This window comes from Raphanus sativus, chromosome 6 (genome assembly GCF_000801105.2).
Source record: "Raphanus sativus cultivar WK10039 chromosome 6, ASM80110v3, whole genome shotgun sequence".
NCBI lineage: Eukaryota > Viridiplantae > Streptophyta > Magnoliopsida > Brassicales > Brassicaceae > Raphanus > Raphanus sativus.
The window spans coordinates 1,161,149-1,185,829 of record NC_079516.1 but is presented as its reverse complement, the minus strand read 5'-3'; the positions used below and the strand labels follow the sequence as shown (position 1 = coordinate 1,185,829).

General features: G+C 34.2%; 7 protein-coding genes and 3 long non-coding RNA genes across 10 annotated transcripts; 6 read left to right on the top strand and 4 right to left on the bottom strand.

Annotated features, from left to right (window-relative positions):
- Window positions 1-255: 255 nt before the first annotated feature.
- LOC108811093 (transcriptional regulator TAC1) lies at window positions 256-1,041 on the top strand. The gene has a single exon (XM_018583148.2). It carries the CDS (start codon window positions 315-317, stop codon window positions 828-830), a length of 516 nt encoding a protein of 171 aa, XP_018438650.1. The 5' UTR covers window positions 256-314; the 3' UTR covers window positions 831-1,041.
- A 1,097-nt stretch (window positions 1,042-2,138) lies between these two features.
- LOC108805591 (oxysterol-binding protein-related protein 3B) lies at window positions 2,139-4,708 on the top strand. The gene is made up of 10 exons (XM_018577513.2): window positions 2,139-2,401; window positions 2,608-2,701; window positions 2,805-2,921; window positions 3,002-3,074; window positions 3,140-3,258; window positions 3,340-3,461; window positions 3,545-3,721; window positions 3,800-3,944; window positions 4,012-4,190; window positions 4,277-4,708. Exons 1-10 carry the CDS (start codon window positions 2,304-2,306, stop codon window positions 4,512-4,514), a joined length of 1,362 nt encoding a protein of 453 aa, XP_018433015.1. The 5' UTR covers window positions 2,139-2,303; the 3' UTR covers window positions 4,515-4,708.
- Window positions 4,709-5,319: 611 nt separating this feature from the next.
- On the top strand, window positions 5,320-8,062 carry LOC108806772 (transcription factor MYB3R-3). Its single transcript, XM_018578964.2, has 8 exons — window positions 5,320-5,457; window positions 5,643-5,855; window positions 5,992-6,043; window positions 6,135-6,192; window positions 6,371-6,465; window positions 6,550-6,653; window positions 6,753-6,881; window positions 6,965-8,062. Exons 2-8 carry the CDS (start codon window positions 5,698-5,700, stop codon window positions 7,848-7,850), a joined length of 1,482 nt encoding a protein of 493 aa, XP_018434466.1. The 5' UTR covers window positions 5,320-5,457; window positions 5,643-5,697; the 3' UTR covers window positions 7,851-8,062.
- A 459-nt stretch (window positions 8,063-8,521) lies between these two features.
- On the bottom strand, window positions 8,522-9,197 carry LOC108811012 (protein AE7-like 2; the record flags this gene model as incomplete). Its single annotated transcript, XM_018583075.2, has 4 exons — window positions 8,522-8,760; window positions 8,845-8,890; window positions 8,973-9,072; window positions 9,157-9,197. Coding segments are annotated over 4 exons (264 nt in total), but the record flags the coding sequence as incomplete, so codon positions are not given.
- A 1,480-nt stretch (window positions 9,198-10,677) lies between these two features.
- LOC108810614 (metallothionein-like protein type 2, MT2-18) lies at window positions 10,678-11,386 on the bottom strand. Its single transcript, XM_018582720.2, has 2 exons — window positions 11,264-11,386; window positions 10,678-11,002 (listed from the first exon to the last, which is right to left on the bottom strand). Exons 1-2 carry the CDS (start codon window positions 11,326-11,328, stop codon window positions 10,825-10,827), a joined length of 243 nt encoding a protein of 80 aa, XP_018438222.1. The 5' UTR covers window positions 11,329-11,386; the 3' UTR covers window positions 10,678-10,824.
- A 685-nt stretch (window positions 11,387-12,071) lies between these two features.
- Window positions 12,072-15,672, bottom strand: LOC108809508 (pectin acetylesterase 5). Its single transcript, XM_018581647.2, has 12 exons — window positions 15,427-15,672; window positions 15,273-15,355; window positions 15,064-15,193; window positions 14,911-14,990; window positions 14,730-14,819; window positions 14,477-14,601; window positions 14,187-14,247; window positions 14,013-14,066; window positions 13,874-13,951; window positions 13,588-13,693; window positions 12,555-12,700; window positions 12,072-12,461 (listed from the first exon to the last, which is right to left on the bottom strand). Exons 1-12 carry the CDS (start codon window positions 15,647-15,649, stop codon window positions 12,354-12,356), a joined length of 1,284 nt encoding a protein of 427 aa, XP_018437149.1. The 5' UTR covers window positions 15,650-15,672; the 3' UTR covers window positions 12,072-12,353.
- A 2,721-nt stretch (window positions 15,673-18,393) lies between these two features.
- LOC108809405 (uncharacterized) lies at window positions 18,394-19,164 on the top strand. The gene is made up of 3 exons (XR_001942830.2): window positions 18,394-18,529; window positions 18,719-18,835; window positions 18,907-19,164. It is a non-coding gene; the product is annotated as an uncharacterized LOC108809405 (long non-coding RNA).
- On the bottom strand, window positions 19,122-19,888 carry LOC108809407 (uncharacterized). Its single transcript, XR_001942832.2, has 3 exons — window positions 19,760-19,888; window positions 19,340-19,474; window positions 19,122-19,257 (listed from the first exon to the last, which is right to left on the bottom strand). It is a non-coding gene; the product is annotated as an uncharacterized LOC108809407 (long non-coding RNA).
- On the top strand, window positions 19,706-20,602 carry LOC108809406 (uncharacterized). The gene is made up of 3 exons (XR_001942831.2): window positions 19,706-19,860; window positions 20,011-20,074; window positions 20,371-20,602. It is a non-coding gene; the product is annotated as an uncharacterized LOC108809406 (long non-coding RNA).
- A 682-nt stretch (window positions 20,603-21,284) lies between these two features.
- LOC108807546 (protein SLOW GREEN 1, chloroplastic) lies at window positions 21,285-22,377 on the top strand. The gene has a single exon (XM_018579825.2). It carries the CDS (start codon window positions 21,344-21,346, stop codon window positions 22,310-22,312), a length of 969 nt encoding a protein of 322 aa, XP_018435327.1. The 5' UTR covers window positions 21,285-21,343; the 3' UTR covers window positions 22,313-22,377.
- The last annotated feature ends 2,304 nt before the right edge of the window (window positions 22,378-24,681 follow it).

Genomic DNA, 24,681 nt, shown 5'->3' with positions numbered 1-24,681 from the left:
ATAATATTTTGCAACAAGTGTTTCTATTTTATTCTATCCCATGAATTTATATGTGCGAATAAATAATATTTTGATTATCAAAGAATAAATTATTCACGTAGTGACAGAGAAACTAGTTGTTTTCACCTTCCTTGCTTTGTCCTCTTGGAACGGTAAGCATTGATTAGTTAATTATTTTACCAATTAAACAAACCAAGAAGTTCCGAGTTGACTATTTCATATCACTCTTCTCGTCTATTCTTCCTTTCTCTCGATGCTAAACTTTCAGCTTTTTCATATTTCTGTTTATTCTACGGAAGACATCCACATATTCTATGGAAAACATCAAAAACCCTAAAAACGTGGATGATGATTCCGATCGCATATCAAGAAACAGTCATCAAAGCGTTGATAATTCTATGTCAAGATCTTACATATGCAGTTTCTGCGTAAGGGGATTCTCGAATGCTCAAGCACTAGGAGGGCATATGAACATCCACAGAAGAGACAGAGCTAATCTCAGACAAAAACTTATGGAAGATAACAAGGATGATGTTGTCTGCGAGAGTGATTCATCAGACGTTGTCTCTCTAAATCTTAATGAAAAGCAAGAACAAGACGCTTTAGCATGTGAAGATGATGATCAAGATCAAGATGTGGTAAAGGATATAAGTCCTGTTCAGAAATTAGGGTTTTGGGCTCAAGAAAGCAAGCCTGATACTAATGATGAAGGAAAAGTCATGGAGGTTGGCATAGATGGTTCGAGTTCGAGTACTCATCATCTTGAGATTGAAGGATTGGATCTTGAGCTCCGGCTAGGCCAACGCTCCGTGGAGAAGAAGACAACATAATGTCTCAATGATCATGATATATTGATGGCAGTGACTATTTGTTTATATCAAAATATCTGGAAACATCAGACTTTTGAATCCGTCTATTACAAATGGATTCGTGGAACAATTTGTATTGAAGGTATGCATGTATATATATTATTGCTAATACTATCCTTGTTGTGTGTGTTTCCCTGCTTTGATTAATTTCACCAACTTTTGTAAATGATGTATACACGTCCAAAGAAACATATACATATAGATAAATATAGATTTAGTGTTTGCTAATGATTGTTATTGAAAAACAAGTAACTTTAGGTTAGTTCATTTATTTTGATCTTTTCATATGAATGGTAGAGATCATCCTGATAGTGAATTTGAATCGCATTCTAACAATAAGAACTAAACTAACTTTACATTCCGTTTATACATACTCCAAAAGAAAAGAAACCTAACACAAGCCAAAACCATATGAATCGTAAGTGGATAGTCATTTTAAGTATTGAGATTATGTGGAGATTAGTGGGGTAAACTATATATGAACTGTAAACTGATAAAGTCATTTGGATTATTGAGATTATGTAGAGAGTAAGGCTCATATCTCATTAATCTTTTTTTGATAATGTTTTTCTAGCCATTAATTTTGCAGAACATAATTATCAGATCCAATAGCACAAGCCACTTTTGACCAGATCATAAGAGTGTATGGATTAATTGTAATCTTTTTAAATTATTAGTTAGATTTGATTGTTCGATTATCATATTCGATGAGCTTTCAACTGAAAAATCAATTAGCTGTAAGTATTTTGATCCAAATATCTTATATACATTAGTTTTGTCTCATGGAAACTTTCAAAGTAAAAAATTTATATTCTTACACATAGACTTTAGAGATTAAGACTCAGAATCCATTAATCTCCACATAATCATGTATACCAGACCATCAACAACTTAAATTTTATACGAAGTTGACTCAACTAGCCATTTGCCTGATTTGCGACGGTGATGACTGTGAAAAAAGCTATGGGATAGACATACATATGATCACTAGAAGAGCACGAGACCATCGCGATCGAGCGAGTTCAATTTGAAGGAGGAGCATAGCATATGCATGATGGTGTGGCGCCATCAATGACGAAATACCTCTTAAACACCTCCCGGTTTGGGAGGAAGATACGCTTCGTCTATGCTAAACCGATAATAATAATAATCACGACAACCAACAAAACGACCACACTTGAATCAAACCGGTTCGGTTTACGTTTGGACTTTTAATTTCGATTCGAAGCCGGTTTGATCATGTTAAAAATTGAACAAGTGCCAACGCAGAGTTCCAGCACACGATCCAAAAACAAAAAAAATCATCTGCATCTTCGTCTTCATCGCTGTTCTTCCATTATAGACGAATCTCTCTCCTTTAAATTTCCACCAACGCCTCTCTCTCTCTCTCTCGATTTCTTTATAGCCGGCGCTCGTAGTCCACGGCGGGGAGAGATGGCTCCTAACGATCCCAAAAACGGCGGTGGTTTCTTCGCGTCTCTTGCTTCCTCGATCTCAAGCTTGGGATCGGCCATGACCAAATCAGTTAACGGGTAAGGTTTTTTGAGATCCGCCACTCTCTTCAGCTAGATTCGTAATTCTATATTATCAATGTTGTGATTTGGTTGTATCCTCTGTTTCAGATCAGAGTAGATGACTTTTTTGTGTTCCTGCTTAATTTACATATCGGGTTTGCTTAAAGTTTGAATCTTTGTTGCAATAAGATTAATGGGTTCGTTGATTTTTTGCTTCTTCTCAGGTTGGTTGGCTATGAGGGACTTGAAGTTATTAACCCTGAAGGAAGTACAGAGGATGCAGCTGAGGAAGCAAACAGAGGAAGATGGAAGCAAGAGGTATATATATATATATAGATACTCTGTTTTTAACGTTGTTCGTCATCAACTAGTTATATGATCTTATGATAAAAAGATATGATTTTTTACAACAACTTCTCAGGAAAGAGATGGTTATTGGAAGATGATGCAGAAGTACATTGGGTCTGATGTTACATCAATGGTGACACTTCCTGTTATTATTTTCGAACCAATGACAATGCTCCAGAAAATGGCTGAGGTTTGTGCTCATTACCACAACAACACATCTCATGTTTTTGTTCTGTTTTTGATGATATATGCTCTGTTTGTTTCTGATAGTTGATGGAGTACTCGCATCTACTAGACATGGCAGACGAAACCGAGGATCCTTATATGCGCATGGTGTATGCCTGTAAGCACGTTTCTTCCCTTCCTTCGTGTAGTTTCTGTGTGGCTGAATCGTGTACCTTTTAACAGCATCATGGGCTATATCTGTGTACTATGCTTTCCAACGTACGTGGAAACCGTTCAATCCGATCCTCGGAGAGACTTATGAGATGGCTAATTACAATGGTGTTAACTTCATATCCGAACAGGTCACAGCCCTTTCTTTTTAGAACTCACATTAGCGCTTTAGCTTCTCCCAGATTGTTGACACCTGTAGTCTTGTTTCTCAGGTCAGCCATCACCCGCCAATGAGCGCAGGTCATGCTGAAAATGAGCATTTCACTTATGATTGTACTTCAAAACTGAAAACCAAGTTTCTCGGCAATTCCATTGACGTTTACCCAGTAGGAAGGTACATCTGCTAAACCATTAGCATAGGCTGCTGAGTTCACATTCTTTATCCTGAATTTTAAATGCGATGAATCTTTGGTGCAGGACAAGGGTGACACTTAAAAGAGATGGAGTGGTTCTTGACTTGGTACCTCCTCTGACCAAAGTTCACAACCTAATCTTTGGGCGAACTTGGGTTGATTCTCCTGGGGAAATGATCATGACCAACCTCACCACTGGTGACAAAGTCGTGCTTTACTTCCAACCATGTGGCTGGTTCGGGTAAGTTGCCTTCAATTCAACCTGTATTTGTTTCTTTCCTTTTTAAGCTTAAGACATGTTCATTCACGGTTTCAACAGATCTGGTCGGTATGAAGTGGATGGATATGTCTATAACGCCTCTGAGGAGCCAAAGATACTCATGACCGGTAAATGGAACGAGTCCATGAGCTATCAGCAGTGTGATGGTGAAGGTGAACCTCTCCCAGGCACTGAACTAAAGGAGGTTTGGTTACTTCTCTCTTTGTATTCTCTTTGATGACATATCTAAAGCTGTCTTTTTGTTACATTAGGTCTGGAAACTCGCTGATGCTCCAAAGGATGACAAGTACCAGTACACACACTTTGCTCACAAGATCAATAGCTTCGACACTGCTCCAAAGAAGCTCTTACCGTCTGATTCAAGGCTACGCCCTGATAGATACGCACTAGAGATGGGTGACATGTCCAAATCCGGCTATGAGAAGAGCAGGTATGGTAACAAACAAAAAAACTTTTCCTTTAGGATCTGAAATTGAATTAAAAGCTAATACTCATTCCCACGTCTTGTTTACACAGCATGGAAGAGAGACAGAGAGCTGAAAAGAGAACCCGTGAAGAGAAAGGCCAAAGCTTTACTCCAAAGTGGTTTGATATAACAGAGGAAGTCACTCCTACACCATGGGGAGATCTCGAAGTTTACCAGTTCAATGGAAAGTACTTGGAACACCGGGAAGCTGCTGATAAATCTGAAGATGGCACCGATCCCAAGTCGATCACATTCAACCCGTGGCAATTCCAAGACATGTCGACTTGAGTTGAACTGCTCCCAAAAAGACAAAAGAGGATCAAATCTTTTGGTATCAAGTGTTGTAATACTTAAATTCTCTAGTGGTTTCAACGAACTCTGCTATAGCTTTTCTTGCTTTCTCTAGTAATAGTTTACAACTTTTATTGTTCTTTTTTTTATTGTTCTTTTTTAATTTTATTCAAATCTGTTTTTCAACTTCATTACCATAGTTATCTTCTTCGAGTACTAATAGCAAGACTGGTTTCCCCGCTTCCACCCGCAAACGCAGCTTTTGCGGTTCGCAGCAGTTGTCGGCGTTTCGAAATAATCATAGAAAACGCTACAAATCGTTTCAAACCATTCTGAACATCTTAAAATCAAAAGCTGAACCATTCTGTATGTAAGATGCACTGTGGAGGGTTTGTTACAATGGACCGTCCACTTTTTATGTGTTGGTTATTCCAGTTTCTGGTTCGATTCGGTTAACAAAGCTAAGAATTGTTGAGATTAAGAACGTTCAGATTAGTTCAGTTTGGAATCAGTGTAAGTAAGCCTCGTCCCTGAAGCTGGTTTAGACTTTGACAATTTGCAATTAAGCACTGAAATCTTTAAACAAATTCTAAACTGATTGATTATGTCGGTTCGGTTTGGTAGAATTGATCTCCGGTATGTAAATGATGCTAACTAGTAGAATAAACCGGCCGAGTCGGTTACTTATATGGTGAAAAAGGAATGAACGGCAAACGGTGACGTCAGCAGGAAGAAGTATTCGTTAATACTATTCAATTGTTTATTATTTTATTTTAATCGCGTGTGTGTCGATCCAAAGTCTCTCCTCTCTCTCTCTCTCTCTCTCTGGTTCAACGGGCAAGTTTTGGTTTTTAACGTTCCTTTCGTCTTTCTTCGTGCATCATATCTATCTACCTCGAGGAGCTGCGATTTGAATCCACCTGCTTCTTCTCCAGACGAGGTTTGTTATTTTGTTCTTGAATCTGATTTTAAGCGTTTTGTTTTCTTCATGTAGTGAAAAAAAAAATTAGAGTTCACGGGTTTTGTTTAGGTCTGAATTGGAAACGGTCTCGAATTAGGGTTTCTTGATAATCAGTTTCTGTGATTATGATTGTTACAAACCCTAGTTTTTTCTTTAAATTCCAGATTTTGATGAGATCTGGGTTCTGTGTTCTGTCTGGATTTCTTCCAGGAAGTGAAAATGGAGAAGGAGTGTGTAGAGAATAAGCAATCAAGGGCTGCTGCTGCTGCTGCTTCTTGCTCCTCTGTATCTGAGGACAGTACTGGTGGTAGTAGTAGTACTTTCCTCAAGTCACCTGCTGCTGTTGCAAGTCCTGCCACTGTATCTCCAACTCATAGGTTCTTTTTTTCATTCCTCTTCTTTGTCTATGAAAGTTTACAATTTTGAACTCGTTTGTTCCTAAACTGGTTACTGTAATAGTTTTTTTGTGTTTCTATATGAGATTGATTTTGATAAACTTTTGTGTTATGGCAGGAGGACGAGTGGCCCTATACGGCGAGCTAAAGGCGGGTGGACTCCGGAAGAGGTTTGTATTGATTGCTTTTTTTCTATATAAAACTTGTGGTGGATCACTAGTTCTTGGAATTGGGATGAGAGCTTTCTTTTACTTGTTGCAGGATGAGACATTGAGACAAGCAGTTTGTAAATTTAATGGCAAGAGCTGGAAGAAGATAGGTAAGATGACTTATCTCACTTCTTTTTCTTTAGATTCTAGTTGTCCTTTAGCTTTATTGATGGCAGTTTTACAACATGTTCAAGAGTTTTGGAGTCTTGTCTGAAATTTTTGATCATTTCTTTAGTTCCTTGCTCTTGGCTATGTAGTTTTACGAACTGTTCTTGTTTGTTTTTCCAGCGGAGTTCTTCCCTGATAGAACTGAAGTTCAGTGCCTGCACCGTTGGCAGAAAGTTTTGAATCCGGATCTTATCAAAGGACCTTGGACACAACAGGTTGATTCTGTTTCTTATTCTTTTATAGTTTTGTTGGCTTTTCATTATTGTGAGCTAAAAAGTTATTGTTTTTTTTTTTTGCAGGAGGATGAGAAGATCATTGAACTTGTTAAAAAATACGGCCCTGCGAAATGGTCTATCATCTCAAACTCTTTACCAGGTAGAATTGGGAAGCAATGTCGAGAGAGGTAAAAAAAAACCATTTAACTCCATATGAGCAAAAATGCATTTTTTTATTTTAAATTATTTTGGAAGCTTCAATGTGTTTTTGTTTTTTGTGTGTGAAGGTGGCACAACCATTTGAATCCTGGCATCAACAAGGATGCTTGGACTCCAGAGGAAGAGTTAGCTCTCATGAATGCTCATCGAGTCCACGGAAACAAATGGGCTGAGATTGCTAAGGTCTTACCCGGCAGGTACATAGTAGTTAGGAACTCTATACAAGGCTTAGCTTCTCTGCCGTTTAACGAAAATAATTTTGCTTAAAAACTTGATGCAGAACCGACAATTCGATAAAGAACCACTGGAACAGTTCACTTAAGAAGAAGTCAGAGTTCTTCTTAGCTAACGGTGGCTTACCAACGAACAGAGTTCCTGATAGTGCAACCAAACGTCCAGTGTATCTTCACAGAAGGGATTCTGTTTCAGTTGCTCAGACCTCTTCTGGAACTACGCAGATAAACAAGCTCGATGGAGAAAGAAAAGAGCAGTTAAACTCTTCTGTTCCGCTTGAAGAAGTTTCACCAATGGCCGGTTTTGAAGAGTACGTTCGTTCTTCTCAGCTGCCTAAACCAGAGCCATCGCCAGAGAATGGTTATCATCTTAACGACAAGAAGCCTCAAACAGAGGATCACATGGCTTCAGAAGCGGATAAGCAGCGTATGTATGGGTATGAATGTGGTTGCAGTCCAAGCGCATCATCACCTGTTATCTTCTTCACTCCACCACCGCCTTGTAGAAAAGAGTACAGTAATAACGGTTCAGCTCCAAGGAGTCCTGAGTCTTTCCTGAGAGAAGCTGCTAGAACATTCCCAAACACGCCTTCTATATTCAGGAAAAGACGACGGAAGGTGGTTGTTGTTGAGGATAACAACAGAACAGACGAAGTAGAAGAAGAAGCTGCTAAAGAGGTTGTTGATGATGGAAAGGTGAATGGTATCTCAGAGAGGGCTGATTGTGAAGAAGAGAAGGAGAATAGTGGATCAAATGCTTACAACTTATCTCCTCCGTACCGGATAAGATCCAAAAGAACAGCTGTTTTCAAGTCGAGACAGCTTGAGTTCATCTCTCCGGAGGAAGAGAAGGTTGATGATGAAACCAAATCATCTGAGAAAGATAAGTTGCTTGATGGAGGAGATTCTCAAGTCTCAGGCCAAGATAAATGAGTTGCTTTCTCCATTACACGCTGAATATTTTTTTTATTGGTTAATTTTGTAGTATCATCTTTGGTGCTAACGTAAAAACTGTACTTAAATTGATTTCTCCGTGAGTTAGGTTCGGGTTAATAATACCCACACAAAAAAAATGTAACAGTATGTTGTAACAAAAAATGGATATCAGTTTCATTCATATATAATATTCCTCTGTTTTCCTGCAACTTTTTCATACCATGCTATTCATTTAGCAATGACAAGTTGTGACTAAATATTTGAGAATGAAGTTGTATAAATAGAGTAAAGATTACAAGTAGCTCTCTTGTGCCTAGCACACAGGTCCTGCCCAAGAAGCAAAACTTACAGAGAATGTTTCGATAAACCAAAGGAAGTACCCTTCAGTAAGAGACAGAGAACTAACTTAGTCATGTAAAGTTTCCTCCTACAACTTACATAATAGAAGAAGATGAATCTCACTTGATGTGCATCAATCTGAACAGTTTAGTCCATAAACATAACGAGTACTCAACCACACAATCCTTTACAAGATGCAGAAACTTCCAACCCAAGTCTAAGTCATACTTCTAAGCATTTAACTCCCGTTATTTACTTGAATTCTTTTTATCTCTAGACCACGGAGAGATCTTAGTTACCAATTTGCTGATTCTGACTAGTAAATACCATCATTCAACTTTTTCATACCATACTAATCATTATTTAGCAACAACTTGTGATTATATATTTAAGAATGAAGTTGAATAAGAAAACTGAGTAAAGAGCATATTAAGAATCAACTAAGCAAAGACACAGTTCTACATGGATCCAAAATCACAAACTTGTAAGCATTAGTTAAGAAGACCCATAAAGTCAGGATTCTCAAGTGCTGCCGCTATACGCTCTTTATCTCCTAATCGTTTATTGACTGCATTTTTAAAACCAATTTGAGAGTCAGACCTTAACTTTTATTTCAAAAACTGTTTCAAACAACAAGTCTGAAAGTTTGTACCTGAAGCCTCTGTTGCATGACTCCCTGGTGCTACTCTTACATCAACCTAAACAAAACATGCAGGAAAATTAATAATTTAACCATTGAAGATTCTCATCACTCTTAAGTAACATATAAAATTCCTGTACCTTGAAACGAGCAGGAAGGGTTTGTAGAAGCTTTGAGTAGATGCAAAGACCAATCATGTTTGGCAAGTGACAATGTGGAACAGTTGGTCTGAATGTAATTCTGTAAATAAGAATGGCATTAGTTTAGCATCTTGTACGTCAAAAAAAAAAAAGTTAAAAGTCTCACTACTGTTGTTTTTTTTACCTAACGTAGCTCTTGTCATCATCAACTTCTACTGATTCTTCTCAGTGCCGGTCCGGACTCTTCGGACGCCTAAAGTGGACAAAAAAATTACTGCCCTTAAATCATAAATATTTTTTTACTATATTTAAATATGTAACCAAAATAGTATCAAATATTGTTAAAATTCAAAAAAATTCTATTAAAAACATCAAAATGTTCTCACTTTATATTTTTTTCTCTTTATATTTACAGTTTCACTTAATTCTTAATTCTTAATTCTAGTTATTGATTGTTTTTATAAATTTTAAATATATAATTTATAAAATAGAGCTGAACATATTACAAAATCACTTTAACATCAATTTTACTTTGTTAAATTTAATGAATTTCATAAAGTTTTATAGAATATTAGAACACTATGATAATTTTATATTTTTTGAATTTCAATAGTTTCCAAGAAATTACAAAATGAAGAAATAAAAAAGTTAAATAGGAGATGCATTTATTCCTACTAAAATCAATCAATGAAAGGTGGAATAAAAGCAATTTATAATTCAAATTAACTGTTATAACATGAATTCTAACAAATAAAACTGTAAGAAATATAAAAGATAAACTAGAAAGAAGATCAATTGTCTTTAATAAAGTAAAAAGATGAACTAAGTTTGATTTTATTTAATTGTTTTTCTTCTTTTTTCGGACATTGTAGGATTCAAACCTATCAACTGCAGGTCGATATAAAATTTAATAAGCCACTAGACTAAGCTGAATGTTTGTAAGTTTGGCGCCCCTAAATTGCTTTATGGGCTTTAGCCTAGGACCGGCCCTGATTCTTCTGTAACTAAACAGAGATCTTCTAGAGAACTCTGAGGATACTCTGGATCTTTGATATCTCTTATATGATTTGTAAATTGTTAAGGGAAACATAAAAAATTGATTATATAATAAATATAATTATGAGAATATGCAGTTTGTTACCGATTCTAAGAAAAATTAAAGGATATCAAAAATCTCGAGCTGATCTATTGGTTCTCTTGCGAACTCATCGGTGTTGCTTCGATCAGTACGAAGACGCCGTTGTTTCTTCGGGTAGACAAGTGGATTCTCATTCGTTACTCCAGAGTCCATCTTTTCCCTCTTCAACACAGAAACCCTAAAGACCAGTAATTACAATCACAGACAAAACGATGTTTGCTCAAACAAATTGGTAGAATATAGTATTTTATTACCCAACAAGAGCTTTGACGTTTTGATTTGACCTAATCGGACTGACAGCTGATTTGGTAGAAGACTGTATATTATAATTACCCCAACAAGAGATTTGACCTTATCTGACCCGTATAGTAGTTTCCTAAATATAGTTTTAAGTCATGGTCAATGTTAAATGATAGTGCAAATCGGATAAGGAAATATGCCAACTTAATATAAACGAAGAGAGAATTAAAAACACTATTAGGGACGTTATTATTATTAGTTAAGTATTATATTTATTAGTTGAGAGTATTATTATATATACAAACCGACTCATCAACTATGGACAAGGTTCGGTTACAAAAAAAAAAAAAAAAACTATTGACAAGGTTGCAGCCATTATAACACATACCAGCTGACCTAATACATCGTTAGAGTTATATTATTTCTTAATTAAAGACTCTGATTATCTCTGCCTTCTTGAAAAAGTTTTTTTATTCATTTACAGGTGCAAGGGTCACACTTGCAGTCAGGTCCACACTTGCATGCATCGTTCTCAGCGTTACCCTCGCCGGAAGCCTCGTACTGGTTCTTCATCACTGGTGCAACGCCAAAGACAAAAGTCTCAGTTGTGGTCGTCTCGCCGGAAAAGCCCAAGTCAGGGTACATTTTGCAACTGCAGCAGCCGAACAATCACATCAGCTTTCAATGAAAATAGAGATCATAAATTGGCAAAAACAAAAATCAAATAAAAATATTTTTTTTTGAAAAAGGGCATAAATATAAAAAAAGTTTTCCTAAATATTTTTCGGATTATCTCTGGATTCAGATTTTTTCTACAAATATAGAGAAACAAATATTGAGAAAACAATCAGCAAAATCAAAGACAGGAACACATAACGGATTCAACGTTACAAAAAAAAAACTCAAGACTTACCCTCCGCATCCGCTGCCGCATTTGCAGCCGGATCCACAACCACAGTTTCCTCCGCAGCAAGACATTTTCTAGAGAAAATTCAAAGAACTCAGAAGAGGTATTAACCAAATCGATCGATAGGAGATTATCACAATATGAATTTGATGAAGCTCCCAAGTTTATAGGCTAAATGAACGAATAATGACCATTCACGTGTCGCTATGTTTCTGCGCTCTTATCTTCCATGCAACGTAGATTGATTCACGTACGTCCGTTTGATTATTGTCGGGTCAATAATTGTGGGGTGGGTTTGTTTCTGGAACGTCCTAGAGCGTGCCGCAGTTACGTGTGTCTCAAGACCGTTCTGATTTACACCTCATTACATGCAGATCTAAATCTACGGTTGTATTTAACCCACAAGCACGCATATGACCCGTGCCTTGATACTAGGGACTTCAAAATTGGAGATCTGATCAATACTCGTGTTTATTAGTGATCAAAAATTTTAAGCAACTTTTTTTGCTAAATTATATTCTATTAAAATTAAGCAACTTTAGTGAGTAGTTTTCTTTCACAAAGGTTCTGAAACATTAAAATTAAAGATGTTAACAAACAATTGTTGTGAGTATATCAAAATCATGAGAATTCTCTCTTAAAAATCTCAAATTATCACGTTTGAGATATTTTGAGAGAGAGTTTTCATGTTTTTGAGATACTATTAATAAAAAATATATACGACTAATGTAACTTTTAGGTAACAACCAAGCTCGTTCAGTACATTGCGATCAAAATATGTAATATGCAATTTAAGGAACTTTCAACGTGGCAATTTAAGGAACTTATAATCACAGAGTTTAAAAATACATATCGTGTCCTTCTTTACACAACAATACGTAACGATCACAATATCATATAAATATCTCAGGAGATTCCAAAGTTGAAAATATGCCAATATGGATTGTTGACATTGTAATAATGTCTCACTAATCAACTTCATTAGAATACAAAGCTTTCTCTAGGACAATCGGATCAAGAATTCAATGAAATGGCTGCTCCTCGGATGAAGAAATAAAGAAGCAGAGGGGATGGTCAACGCAGCTATAAGGCAAGTTCAGGTGAAATTCATGTTGTAACAATAAAGGTTGCACGGGTAAGGACGGTCAATTAGCTTCACCGGTTTGCGGTTGAAGTACCAGTCACCTACAGACTCCGCAATTGTCTGTTCCAACAACAAAACAGAACAGAGATGAACGGGATCAGTTCACTTGTTAGAAGGAAAAAAAGCAACCAATTGTGTGCCAAATGCCTTGACCTTATTTTGAATTCTTGTTGAGTTTGGGGAGTGCCACATCACTGGCTTAAGCATCTGGGAATGTGAGTAGCAAGAATCTATGAACATCCCACTAGCTTTGTTCTGATGAAATTTCCCAATGGCATCCATTAGAGAGCTGCGAAAACCTGCAGGTCAGATATGGATTTATACAACTAACCTTTAAGAAAGTAAATATTAGGAGAAGCTTTTTCAAGAATAATAGGATCCAAGGGACTAGAATATATCATATCTTTGATATAGGCCAAAGATATCCTCTATACATGGTTTGAGAACATTTTATTGATGTCACATGTCACATGTTATTATTAGAATAACTTTTAGAATTCTTAGAAAGTAGGTTGGTATATCTAAATATATACTACATTTTTAATAAACTAATCTGAGAATTAATTATTAATGTACAATAATTACTTATTTCCTTAAATAAAAGTTACAAAATTATCTAACATGATATAAATTTATATATGAAAACTAATGATTTCGAATAATAAAGATTTGAATATTTACCATCTATCATTTTTGTTTAATTTTTATTATTAAAATAAACTAAACAATCATATTAATCATACAATAAAAAATCATTTTCTTAGATGCTATATTATGAACTTCTAAAAACAATTATAAATTAATAAGACTATTAAAAATCTCACATTAAATTTTTGTAATCAAATATTTTTTTTTTTTATAACAAGATACAAATGATAATAAACCATATAAGTATGAGTTCTTATTTAATAGATATTTAGATTAATGTATATATTTTTAAAATTAACTATATACCATACAAAAATATTTAAGTAAATTATTCGATATATTTTATTTTATTATTTCATAATATGTAAAGAATATAAGTAAATAAAAATACACACACATATATATATATATATATAATGTCTAACCTAGCATTAGACTAAAGGTAACGCAAGGGACAAAAGCAGATCACATCTACTGATTGTACTAAGATATTTTATGATAATACTGGCTTAGTGTCATTAAGCTTGACATTCTTTACCATGTAGAACTCTCATCTGTTCAGCATCACATTCTTTAATATTGAGTCTACACTTTGCCCAACTTTTATCTAGATCAGCAGAAGCTGGTACCAAGACATGTTGAATCTGGATATGTGCTTGGTATTAGTAACACAATAAATATAAATTTCAGTAAAAGCAAGCAAGACATATTGAATCTGAATATGTGCTTGGTGTTAGTAACACAACAAATTAAAATTGTAGCAAAAGCAAGTGCAAAACTGTAGAAAAGTTCAGAGTTCTAATGTTTGGCTTAGTAACTCTAACCTGCCAATAATCATAAGCTGCGTTGACAAGAAAGACTGGTGTTCTTATGTTGCTAACGAATTCTTGAGGAAACATACACTGCAAACCATAATATATAAAATCAGAGGAAAGAAAGATATTAACAAGGTAAAAGATATACCTTGGATGGCTCCTTTCGGGCTACACATTTCTGGTCCAAGCTCTTATCTAGGCCCTAATTGGAATCAACCATAGCACACCATCCCAAAACCATGCAAACAAGAAAAGCCATGATAATTTATCGTTCATTTAGATGAAAAAGTCAACCCAAAATGTATAGTCTCGACTAATATACCTGCAGTTTAACAACATCACGATAGAAAGATCTCACGGTAGGTTTCCCAAAGACATCAGGCCTAAAAAGAAGGAAAATAGCTTTATTTAGAGACTAAGAGGCAGTGCTAAGCTGATTTCACTTTCACATTGACTTTCTAGCTCTGTGGAGTATAGTCTCCATAGAATTCTACAAAAGTCTTACACGTTTCGCTTTTTTAAACCAGCTTAGACCCAAAGAACTTAACAAAAGAGCAAAGACTCTGTAAAGTTCATGAGAAAATACAGTTAATGAGTGGAAAGGAAACATACACGTTAAGAAAGAAGCCTCCGTCAGAAACACACTTAACAGATGCATCTTTTGGCAGATGATCTCTAAAGTAGTCACAATGTATAAGAGCTGCCAAGCCACCAGCAGAACTTCCTGTAAGTATGCCCTACATTTTCTCAATTTTGTATAATAAAAAAAGGAAGTAAGTATTAACATAATATAGGATCAAGAGGAGCTTCATGGTCACCAATAAATCATGAACACAATGTAAGATCAAGAGGACGCTACTGCTACCTGTTTGGAATCTGACATACCCATTGACAACAGTTCATCCATAATCGCCTCCCAGATAAGCTGGCCCCGGAAGAAAAGACGTGTTTCGTTCTGAGAAAAGATGGAAACATGAAACTAAGGATCGTTTCTTGTTGTCGATAGAGCCTGACACAGTGAAAAAAAAAATCTTCACCCATATTACCTTGACTTCAGCCTCAGGACGTCCAGAGAAAGAAGCACCATCACAGTAACGTATCTTAACTCTGTTCCAGTTAAAGAAATCTACAACACCAAAGACAAACTATAGATCCAAAACTGAACAAATATTACAAGACATTTATAGATATCTCTTTACCAGGGTTTTGAGATGGGTCACTGCTTAAAACACCTTGAAAAGACACTTCACGTTCAAAGTAGTTGGAAGAGCCTAACCTAGTTATTGCTCGAGCAGAACATGATGCTATTGTATCGCACCAGCTTCCACCCTTTTTGATACATTTCACTCAAATATATTCTAATTTTTTACAAGTACAGTTATATTCAATCAACAACACACAAGATTACCTCAAGATGAATAAGCCAGCTTTTGGAGCCAGATCCTGAACCTTTACTAAAGTGGTAACCAGGCAAGCTTCCATCCAAGCAAACTGCAAACGTGACATAACGTTCAATAACAAAAACTCCGAGACGAGAAGTAGGAGACAACTGGTAAAATTACATGCTCCTCTCTCTTTAGCTTTATTAGACAGCTTGAGTTTGACCAGATCAGATGGGGAGGTGATGGTAGGATTATGGTCAACGAAAGGGACAGAGTCTGACGTGAGGTCTAGGAATAAAGAAAGGGAGAAGACGGTCAAGAGGAGTCCGAGGGAAGCGACGAGCCAATCTCGCTTAGCCAATTTTCTGTATCGAAGCAGAGAGCTAGACGTGGAAATCGCCATTGAAGAGGGGAAAGTCAGGAAAAACTCTGTTTTATTATTATCAAAAAGAACAACTCTGTTTTATTACATATGTGGGTCCCACTATGTAGTAAGCACCAGTCACGTTCGTCAATGAAAACAAACCTGGTAGTATAACAGCTTAAACAAAGTTACGTTGACCAAAAATAAAATAGAAAATCAAAGTTATAAGACACGTTTGGCAAATCGATATTACCGGTTTGAATCGGTTTAGAGGATTTTGGGTAAAATTTGAAATGTTGCGTTTGCATAACTTTAATTAGCTCATGTCTTGTTCATAACTTTGTTTCTTGATCAAGTAATGTCTATACTGCTCAAGATCAAATGAAAGAACTTAAGCTCGATCACTAGTGTTTTTTTTTTTGACATCGAAAAATAAAACGAACGAAAACTAAGTTGCACGATTATGGCCAGCAGAATCTAGCCATCTTGGTGCTGTGTTTTCAACGAAAGGGTGTTTATGATTAGTTATTGAAGTTATGATTTATGATTTTGTAGTAACTATAATGCATTGATGAATAGAAACACTAACCAGAAAATTTCTCCTTTGATTAAAAAAGTACTATAGCTAAATCAAAAAAAAAACAAAAGCCACAGGCCAATTGCTTTTCACCCATTTCCTGTATCGAAGCAGAGAGCTAAACGTGGAAATCGCCATTGAAGAGGGGAAAGTCAGAAAAAGCTCTGTTTTATTAATACGAAAAAGAGAACAACTCTGTCTCTTTATTTTTAGCAAAAAAAAAAAAAAAAACTCTGTCTCTTTATTACATATGAGAATAAACAGCTTAAGCAAAGTTACGTTGACCAAAAATAAAAGTAGAAAATCAAACTTAAAAGTTAAAAGACACGTTTGGCAAATCGATATACCGGTTTGAATCGGTTTAAAGGACTTAGCTCAATTTTTTTAAAAATATCTAAACCAGGAGTTTTCTTCTTGATATCTTATTCCCTCCGTTTCTTAAAAAGTGTCGTTGTGACATTTTTCACACAGATTAAAAAAATTGTTGAAATATATGTAAATTGTAATTAATTATACATTTTTGACCAATAGTATTTTAGATAAATAAAATTATTTATAAAATCAATGCAGTTTGTAATTAATTTTCAGCTGAAAGTTAGTATGATTTACATTGGAATTGTAAAGTGACACTCTTTGTATAACAAGAAAATAAGCTTAGAGTGACACTTATTATAAAACAGAGGGAGTATTTACAATACAGTATAACCTCTATAAATTAATATTCGATAAATTAATAATTTCTATAAATTAATAAATTTTGACAGTCCCAACTTGGGCTGGTGTAAAATATGACATAAATCGATAAAATAATAAGATAATAATATTTTTAAAACTTTCATGTAAATATATAGTCTCATTAAAATCATAAATTAATAACCTGTCTATATATATTTTTATATAAGTACAAATTAAACATTATATTGTTGGTTTTATATTCACAATAAAATTACCTCTATTTTTTTCTTAACATTTCAATATAGTTGATAATATTTAGTAAAACTATATCGAAAACCACTTAAGAATTCTATGAAACATAAAAAAATATACACCATATAATATAATAAAAATATGAATGTCAAAATTTTCAAATGTAAATAATGTTATATACGGTAAAATATTTTTTTTATTTTATAAATAAAATATAAAAATATATATAAAATATATAAAAAGGACACTTTGGTAAATTAATATTTCTATAAATTAATAAAATTTTAAAGTCCCAACATTATTAATTTATCGAGGTTTTACTGTATTTACTTTCCTTTTTATACTTATCCTAATTACTTCATTAATTATACATTCATAACTTTCAGCATTTATTATATTTTGTTACTTAAAATAACCATAAAATATATCTAAATTAAGTTTCAAATTAATTTATGTTAAAACAACTAATTAATAAATATTACAAAATAATTAATACAGTCCAGTATTTATTTTTGTCATATTAAACATGAATTAACTAATTAACTCGGTGAATGTTTATCATATTATCATCTATATTATTAAATCTAAAGTACAAAAAAATAACCATTCTTTCAAATTAGAAATTACAGATTTTTCCATTGAGATTCTAATTATTCTTAGATTTTAGTGTTAAAATATGAGAAAAATAACAGAACAGATTTATAACTTTTGAATTAATTAATGTAAGACTTAATTCGTGGCCCATCAAGAGGAAGAAAAAGAAGGCCCAGTCAGAAGCGATAACATATTTATTGTCGAAGAGAACCAACGAGACGAATCCCTAAGACCATCTCCAATGTATTTCTCTATTTATATCTCTAAAATAAAAGATTTTTAAAATAAAGATGTGTTTTTCTTCAATGTATTCCTCTATTTTTAACTCTAAAAAGAAATATTTTCAAAAGATTCTATTTTTATTTTACAACAAGTATCTTTTATTTTTTAAAGTTGCAAATCAATCCTATTCAATTTTACTTTTATAAGATTTTCATACATTTTTTAACTTTGTTTAAACAAAAGTTTCAATAAAAAAAGATTGTTAGGTAAATCAAAAATGTCATTTTATGTTTATAAAAACTGTATTTTCTTATAAAAATAATTGTTTTGATATAACTATGAAAGTTTAAAAATTAAAGGACTATTTTGAAATAAAAAAATATGTCTGTGTAATAGAGGAATGCTATTTTTTCTTCTATTTATAGAGGTGAAAATAGTATTGCTCTATTATAGAGGTGAATATAGCAATGGATTGAAATACTTTTTATTTTATTATAGCATTTAGAGCTAAATATATCAATGGGATGGAGATGCTCTGAAAGAGAGACGGACGACGCAAATCATTGACGGGGAGCACTATGAGATCCGCGATCCCGCAGGTATGAATCCTTATTTGCTTCGTCGTAATACTTTGCTCTTGATAAGAACACATAGGACTGAAGCTTTTTTTTTTACTGTGTTAAGATCGAATCTTCTCTCAACGGAACCTAAATCGATTTCCATCGGTGCGATTGCCTGATTATTTTTTTGTCTGATTGGATATTGATATATGATTCTCTCTTTCGAAGCCTTTCAGATTAGGACAGAAATTTGGCTTGCCCGTTCTACTGTTCGGTGCAGGATATGGCTTGGCTGTTTATTTTCATGGAGCTCATGTAGCACATCTGGATAAGACGTTGGACGAGGTAAAGGAACATTCATAATTAACTGAATAACATTGATATTATTTCATTGTATTTTTATGTTTCTTTTTCAGGCGTTTGCGGAATTGAAGGATTCTCGCACCTAGACAAGTTTCTGAACCGTATCATGCCATTGTCATGTTTTTTGGTTTATGTTTGAGATCTTCTTCATCGAGTAACTGCTTTGTACAGCTTTTCTCTAGTAGGGGTATATTTAGTTGTCATGTCTTGCTTCGAAATTAAAGATTTTCTAAGGTGTTGTCTGTCATTAATCGTTTATTCACTGTATTTTTAAGACCAATGTGAGAGTAAGACCATAACTTTTATTTCAACTCCAAACCAAACCTGTTTCAAACAACAAGTCTTAGTGTTTGTACCTGCAGTCTCAGTTACATGACTCTCTCTTGTGCTACTCTTACATCAACCTAAACAAAACATTCAGGAAATTTAATCAATTAACCATGAACATTCTCATCACTCTTTAACAAACATATTAAACCCTTGTACCTTGAATCGACCAAGAATCGATAACCACCATTTCTGTTTGTAGTGTGCATGTGTGTTATAGTGGGGCAAATAGCTCAGGAAGCAGCTCGAATCCTCCATTGTCGAACATGAGTCTATGATCTGACGACCTATCATCTGAAGTAAATATTACAAAGATGTATCCAAAAATGAATCTTAAAAATAATATTGGTTTCATCCAAATTAATAAATTTTATTAACTCTAACTCAAAAAAAAATTACTATATATTTTATTTTGAAACTTATGTAAATCATAATAAAAATATATATTGGTGGATCTTGTAATAAAATCGATATCATGTGAATGCCAAACATTAACTAGCCCAAAATAAAAGAAAATACTGAAATCGTGGCCCATCAAGAGGAAGAAAAAGAACATATTTATTCTCGAAGAGAACCAACCGAACCACAAGAGACGAATCGAGTGGCGCGACGAATCCCTAAGAGAGAGACAGACGACGCAAATCATGACGGCGATGATGACGAGACCCGTGATTGAGAAGGTATGAATCCTTATTTACTTGGTCGTAATACTTTGCTCTTGATAAGAACACATAGGAGGACTGAAGCTTTTTCTTCTGTGTTAAGAAGGAATATTTTCTCAATGGAATATTTGCTTTGATTAACAAGTGTGTGGTTTGGTTTTGATTCAGGTGGGGAAATTTGCCTCTAGAATCAAATGGGTGTCTTTTGGATATTTCACTTATTGCGCTACTGGTATGTTGTTATATTTTTTTTCATCTTGTTTTTGTTCTGAAACTTATGGATCTTCTCCAAATATATACTCCCTCTGTTTTTTTAAGATTTATGTTTTGGTGTTTTCACACATATTAAGAAAACACATTAACTGTACATCATTTTTAGAAATTATTAAATTCCAATGCATTTTAACCAATAGTCTTTCAATAAATTCAATCAATTTTATTGAAATTTGCAATTTTGTATAGGAAACATAAAAAATACATTTTTATGAAACAATTTATTTTTCTAAAACATCTATCTTTAAAAAACAGAGGGAGTATTTAGCTTCGCATAGGTTGCGGTCAAGATGTTCGGAGTTGGAGAGAGCTCTGTGTGAGAAGTTGCTCGAGAACTATAATCGAAGAAATTAGTTTGTTGTTTGTTACTAAATAATATATCTATGGATTGTGTTTGGTCAAAAGAAAACAAAAAAAGAAAGGTCATTTGAGCTTTGTATAGCGTTTCAAGAACTTCAGAGATATTCTTTTGAGCTTTGTTCTAATTCATTGTATAGCGTTACTAAAGTGGTAACCAGGCAAGCTTCCATCCAAGCAAACTGCAACATAGCATAACTTTCAATTGAAAAAAAAAACACTCTGAAACAAGTAGAACGAGACATCTGGCAAACACACAGACAGAGAAACTTCTGCTATGATTAAAATAATATTGTAGCTAAATCAAAACAAACGAAAAGGCAGCGAAAAAATAGAGAAAAATATGTTTGAGACACAAACACACAGACAGAGTGAGAAGCTTAGTCGACTTGCTCAATCTTGGGACCTGGACCACCAGCAGAAGGATGAACATCATCGTCCATTCCACCTGCACCAGCCGGACCACCTTCATAGCTAAGCTATGTGCTTTTTTACTTTGTTAAATTATTATTGCAACTTGAATGCTATTATTAATTACTTTATGAGTTTTAACACCGAGGTGTAAGTGGTGCTCTACAACTATAGTGTATATACTACAAGACCATCATCATCCACATACATGAATACCAATACACGGTCAAAATACGCAATCTCGTTTTGCAAACTCATTCAAATAAACAATAAAGTAATAGCAATATCTTGTGATGCACACAATGACACAATATATCTCGTTTTATACAAGTGGAACCGACTTCACCGTTGGGGGGGACTTAGCCTTTTATTACAAAATCATTTTTTATAATCTTTGTCTCGTTCTATAACTTCGTTTTCAACCTGGTCTGCTCTGTGGAGTATTTATCAAGAACAACAAATGGCGTCTCAGGCAAACTTTCAGCGCTCCATACCGACATTTCACGTCCGCACCAATCTCCAGCCGAGATATCCTCATGCTCCTCCTCATCATATAAACCTAACCAAGTCAACACGTGTCAGATTTCCCGTAATCAGAGCTTCATCACCATCGAATCACAAACCCTCACTGCTCAAAACCACCTTCATCACCCTCACCGCGACCGCCTCTCTGTTCTCTGCATTGTATCTAGTCTCCAAACCAGCCGTGACGAGGGTAACCAACGAGGCGAGTCTCGAGAAACGCCTCGAGACCGAGTCTAACGTCGTGGAAGCATTACTATCGCTGGCTAAAATCAAATTCGATTCAGATAAGCATGATCAAGCGGTAGAAATCATGAACCGTCTGATAGAAATCGAACCGGACGAAAACAGATGGCCGGCTATGAAGGCTCGTATCCTGTCGTACCACGGCCAAAGCGAATCAGCCATCAAAGCTTTCGAAGAGATTCTCTTAAAAGATCCGAACCGTGTCGACGCGTATCATTACTTGGTGATGGAGCTCTACAACTCCAAACCTAAACTAACAGAGCTAGAGACGAGGATCAACGAGGCGATACGGAGATGCAAGAAAACGAAAGAGGTTTGCGGTTTAAGAATGCTGATAGCGCAGATTAAGGTTGTCGAAGGGAACACACTCGAAGCTATTCGGATTTGTGAAAAGGTGGTGAAGGATGATCCAAAAGATTTCAGGGTGTATCTGTTTCAAGGGTTGGTGTATTCTTTGATGAAGAAGGGAGATGAAGCTGCGAAACAATTCGAGCATGTTGCGAGGCTACTTCTGGATGATCCGTATATAGTGACTGCTACGGTGAACAACGCAAAGAAAGTATCTGAATGGAGAGTCATCGTAGGTTATGATAGTGTTTACTGTTATTTAACTACGTTTGCTAAGCTTCTGATAGTTTCAGCCTTGGAGAAATTCAGTTAAACTGAAATTTGAAAAAAATGTTTATTATGAAAAAAAAAACTCTATTTGTGTGTGAAGGAACATCTGATGCAAAGTATGTATTTTGTTACATGAATTATGTATTTTAACTGATTGGATAAGAACAACTCCAATGGGGTTTCTCAACATAAGTTCTAAAAGTACATTCGATTCATCCCCTATGGTGAATCTTCAAATTCACCACCTTTCTAATAACCAATCAAAGTGCCAACTAGATTAATGATTAAAAATATTAAATAATTTTTTCAAAAATCAAAATAATTAAAAAAATAAATAGTGTCAATTTTAATAATGCTAATATCACTATCTAATCCATAAACTTAAACTCTATACCCTAAATCCGAATTCTAAACCCTAAATTCTAAATTATAAACTCAAACTCTATACCCTAAACCCAAATTCTATACCCTAAACCCAAACCATAAATCATAAACCCAAAAATCTGAACTCTAAACCCAAACCTATACCCTAAACCCAAATTCTAGACTTTAAACCCAAAATGTAAATACAAAATCCAAACCCTATATCCTAAATATTTGGATTAATATTGATGTTGTTCTTTTGAAATTTAAGGTTAAGAATTAAATTTTGGATTTAGAGTTCATGGTTTGGGTTACTGTCTAGGGTTTGGGTTTAGAGTCTACGGTTTGGGTTTAGGATTTATGGTTTGGTTTTAGAGGTATAGGATTTGGGTTTAGGGTCTATGGTTTGAGTTTAGGGTATAATTTTGGGTTTAAAGTTTAGATTTCTTGGTTTATGATTTATGGTTTGGGTTTAGGGTTTAAGATTTAGGTTTAGGGTATAGAGTTTGGGTTTAGGGTATAGAGTTTGGGTTTATAGTTTAAAATTTAGGGTTTATAATTTGGATTTATGGTATATAGTTTGAATTTAGAGATTAAATATTGACATTAATATTATTAAATGTGATATTTTTTTTTTTTAATTATTTTATCTTTAGTCTAATTGGTACTTTGATTGGTTATTAGAGAGGTGGTGAATTTGAAGGTTCACCGTAGGGGGTGAACCCAAGTTTTGTCTGTTCTAAAAATACATACATTTTTGAATTATGTTTCAGTAGATATTCATTTTTAGTAATTTTCATAAAAGATGATAAAAGAAGTAATTTTCATTTTAGCTTTATAACCCATAACCCATTATAGTTTCAGTAATAGCTTTAGCAGGTGTACCAGTACACCACTCCATATTGATGTTCATAGGCCTTCTTTGATATTTCAAATGACCAAAAATAATATATGGAATAACTTTGCTAAATGTATATATTGTTGAATTATGTATGTTTTTATTAGTTTCCATGTGGTGAGGCCGGCTGAAAGTGGTATGGATTCATGTTTTTTCGGTCAGCTATATATTGTTTTTATTGGCTTAAACACTAATACGGCGTCAGTAGTAGGATAATTTGACTTGGCTGAGTGATGTGTATTCAGTAAGAACCCACAAAATAAGAACATTGCTTATGCCTTACAAATGTATGTGGTCAAGTATAAGACATCTTTAGGCCTTCTTGATAACTAAATGGACAAAACAACATACATATGAATTGCATTTTGAATGTACTATTGCCTAGAGGTGGGCACAGATCGAATAATACCATATTTTTGGTATTTTTGATTTGCTTCGTGCTTCACGAATATCTGATTTTCTAATTTGTTTTTCTTTGAAAAAATACGGATATCTGGTTTTCAGGATATCCAGAAAATTTATGAATATTTGTGAATTCACGGACATTAACAGATATTTTATCTACTTTGTTCTATACAAGTAAATCTACATAACATTGAACAATTTTTTTTTCTTAGAAAATATTTTACATGATATAATAGATAAACTAAAAATTAATGAAACTATGTGTTTTATGAATATTTAAAATTAATAGTTTTAGAAAAATTGTAGTTTCTATAAAGGTTTATCTTTTTTCTTAATTTTATATCTTATAAGTAATTTTATAAGCAAAATTAATAAAATTATATGTTGAAATAATAATTATATAAGATTATACATTTAAAACTCTATATTTAGTGATAGAAATAAATCTATATGTATATAAGTCGGAGCAGATCGGATATCCGCCTCTAATTTTTTAGTATAAGTCGGAGCAGATCGGATATCCGCCTCTACGGATATCTAGATTTTCGGATCGAATTGAAATGAATAACGAATCGAATCAAATTTAACAGATAAAATGCTCATCCTTACTATTTCCTATTGGTGATAGAATGTGGCTGTATAAGTTTATCAGCAAGATTTGTGTTGTAGATGAGATAGATATAGCTAAAAATTTACCATTGTAGAGATTATTGTTATTGTTAAGTTGATTGTAGTTATAAGTTTTT

Bases quoted from the DNA above. Each gene is read 5' to 3' on its own strand.
- LOC108811093 (XM_018583148.2), top strand. From the start codon at position 315: ATGGAAAACATCAAAAACCCTAAAAACGTGGATGATGATTCCGATCGC.
- LOC108807546 (XM_018579825.2), top strand. From the start codon at position 21,344: ATGGCGTCTCAGGCAAACTTTCAGCGCTCCATACCGACATTTCACGTC.
- LOC108805591 (XM_018577513.2), top strand. From the start codon at position 2,304: ATGGCTCCTAACGATCCCAAAAACGGCGGTGGTTTCTTCGCGTCTCTT. The intron at 2,402-2,607 runs GTAAGGTTTTTT...GCTTCTTCTCAG, and splicing joins ATGACCAAATCAGTTAACGG to GTTGGTTGGCTATGAGGGAC. The intron at 3,462-3,544 runs GTACATCTGCTA...TCTTTGGTGCAG, and splicing joins GACGTTTACCCAGTAGGAAG to GACAAGGGTGACACTTAAAA.
- LOC108809508 (XM_018581647.2), bottom strand. From the start codon at position 15,649: ATGGCGATTTCCACGTCTAGCTCTCTGCTTCGATACAGAAAATTGGCT. The intron at 15,194-15,272 runs GTAATCTTGTGT...TGTATCAAAAAG, and splicing joins GCTGGCTTATTCATCTTGAG to GGTGGAAGCTGGTGCGATAC. The intron at 12,462-12,554 runs GTCAAGGCATTT...TTGTTGGAACAG, and splicing joins CAACAAGAATTCAAAATAAG to ACAATTGCGGAGTCTGTAGG.
- LOC108810614 (XM_018582720.2), bottom strand. From the start codon at position 11,328: ATGTCTTGCTGCGGAGGAAACTGTGGTTGTGGATCCGGCTGCAAATGC. The intron at 11,003-11,263 runs GTAAGTCTTGAG...CGGCTGCTGCAG, and splicing joins TGCGGCAGCGGATGCGGAGG to TTGCAAAATGTACCCTGACT.
- LOC108806772 (XM_018578964.2), top strand. From the start codon at position 5,698: ATGGAGAAGGAGTGTGTAGAGAATAAGCAATCAAGGGCTGCTGCTGCT. The intron at 6,044-6,134 runs GTTTGTATTGAT...TACTTGTTGCAG, and splicing joins GCGGGTGGACTCCGGAAGAG to GATGAGACATTGAGACAAGC. The intron at 6,654-6,752 runs GTAAAAAAAAAC...TTGTGTGTGAAG, and splicing joins GGGAAGCAATGTCGAGAGAG to GTGGCACAACCATTTGAATC.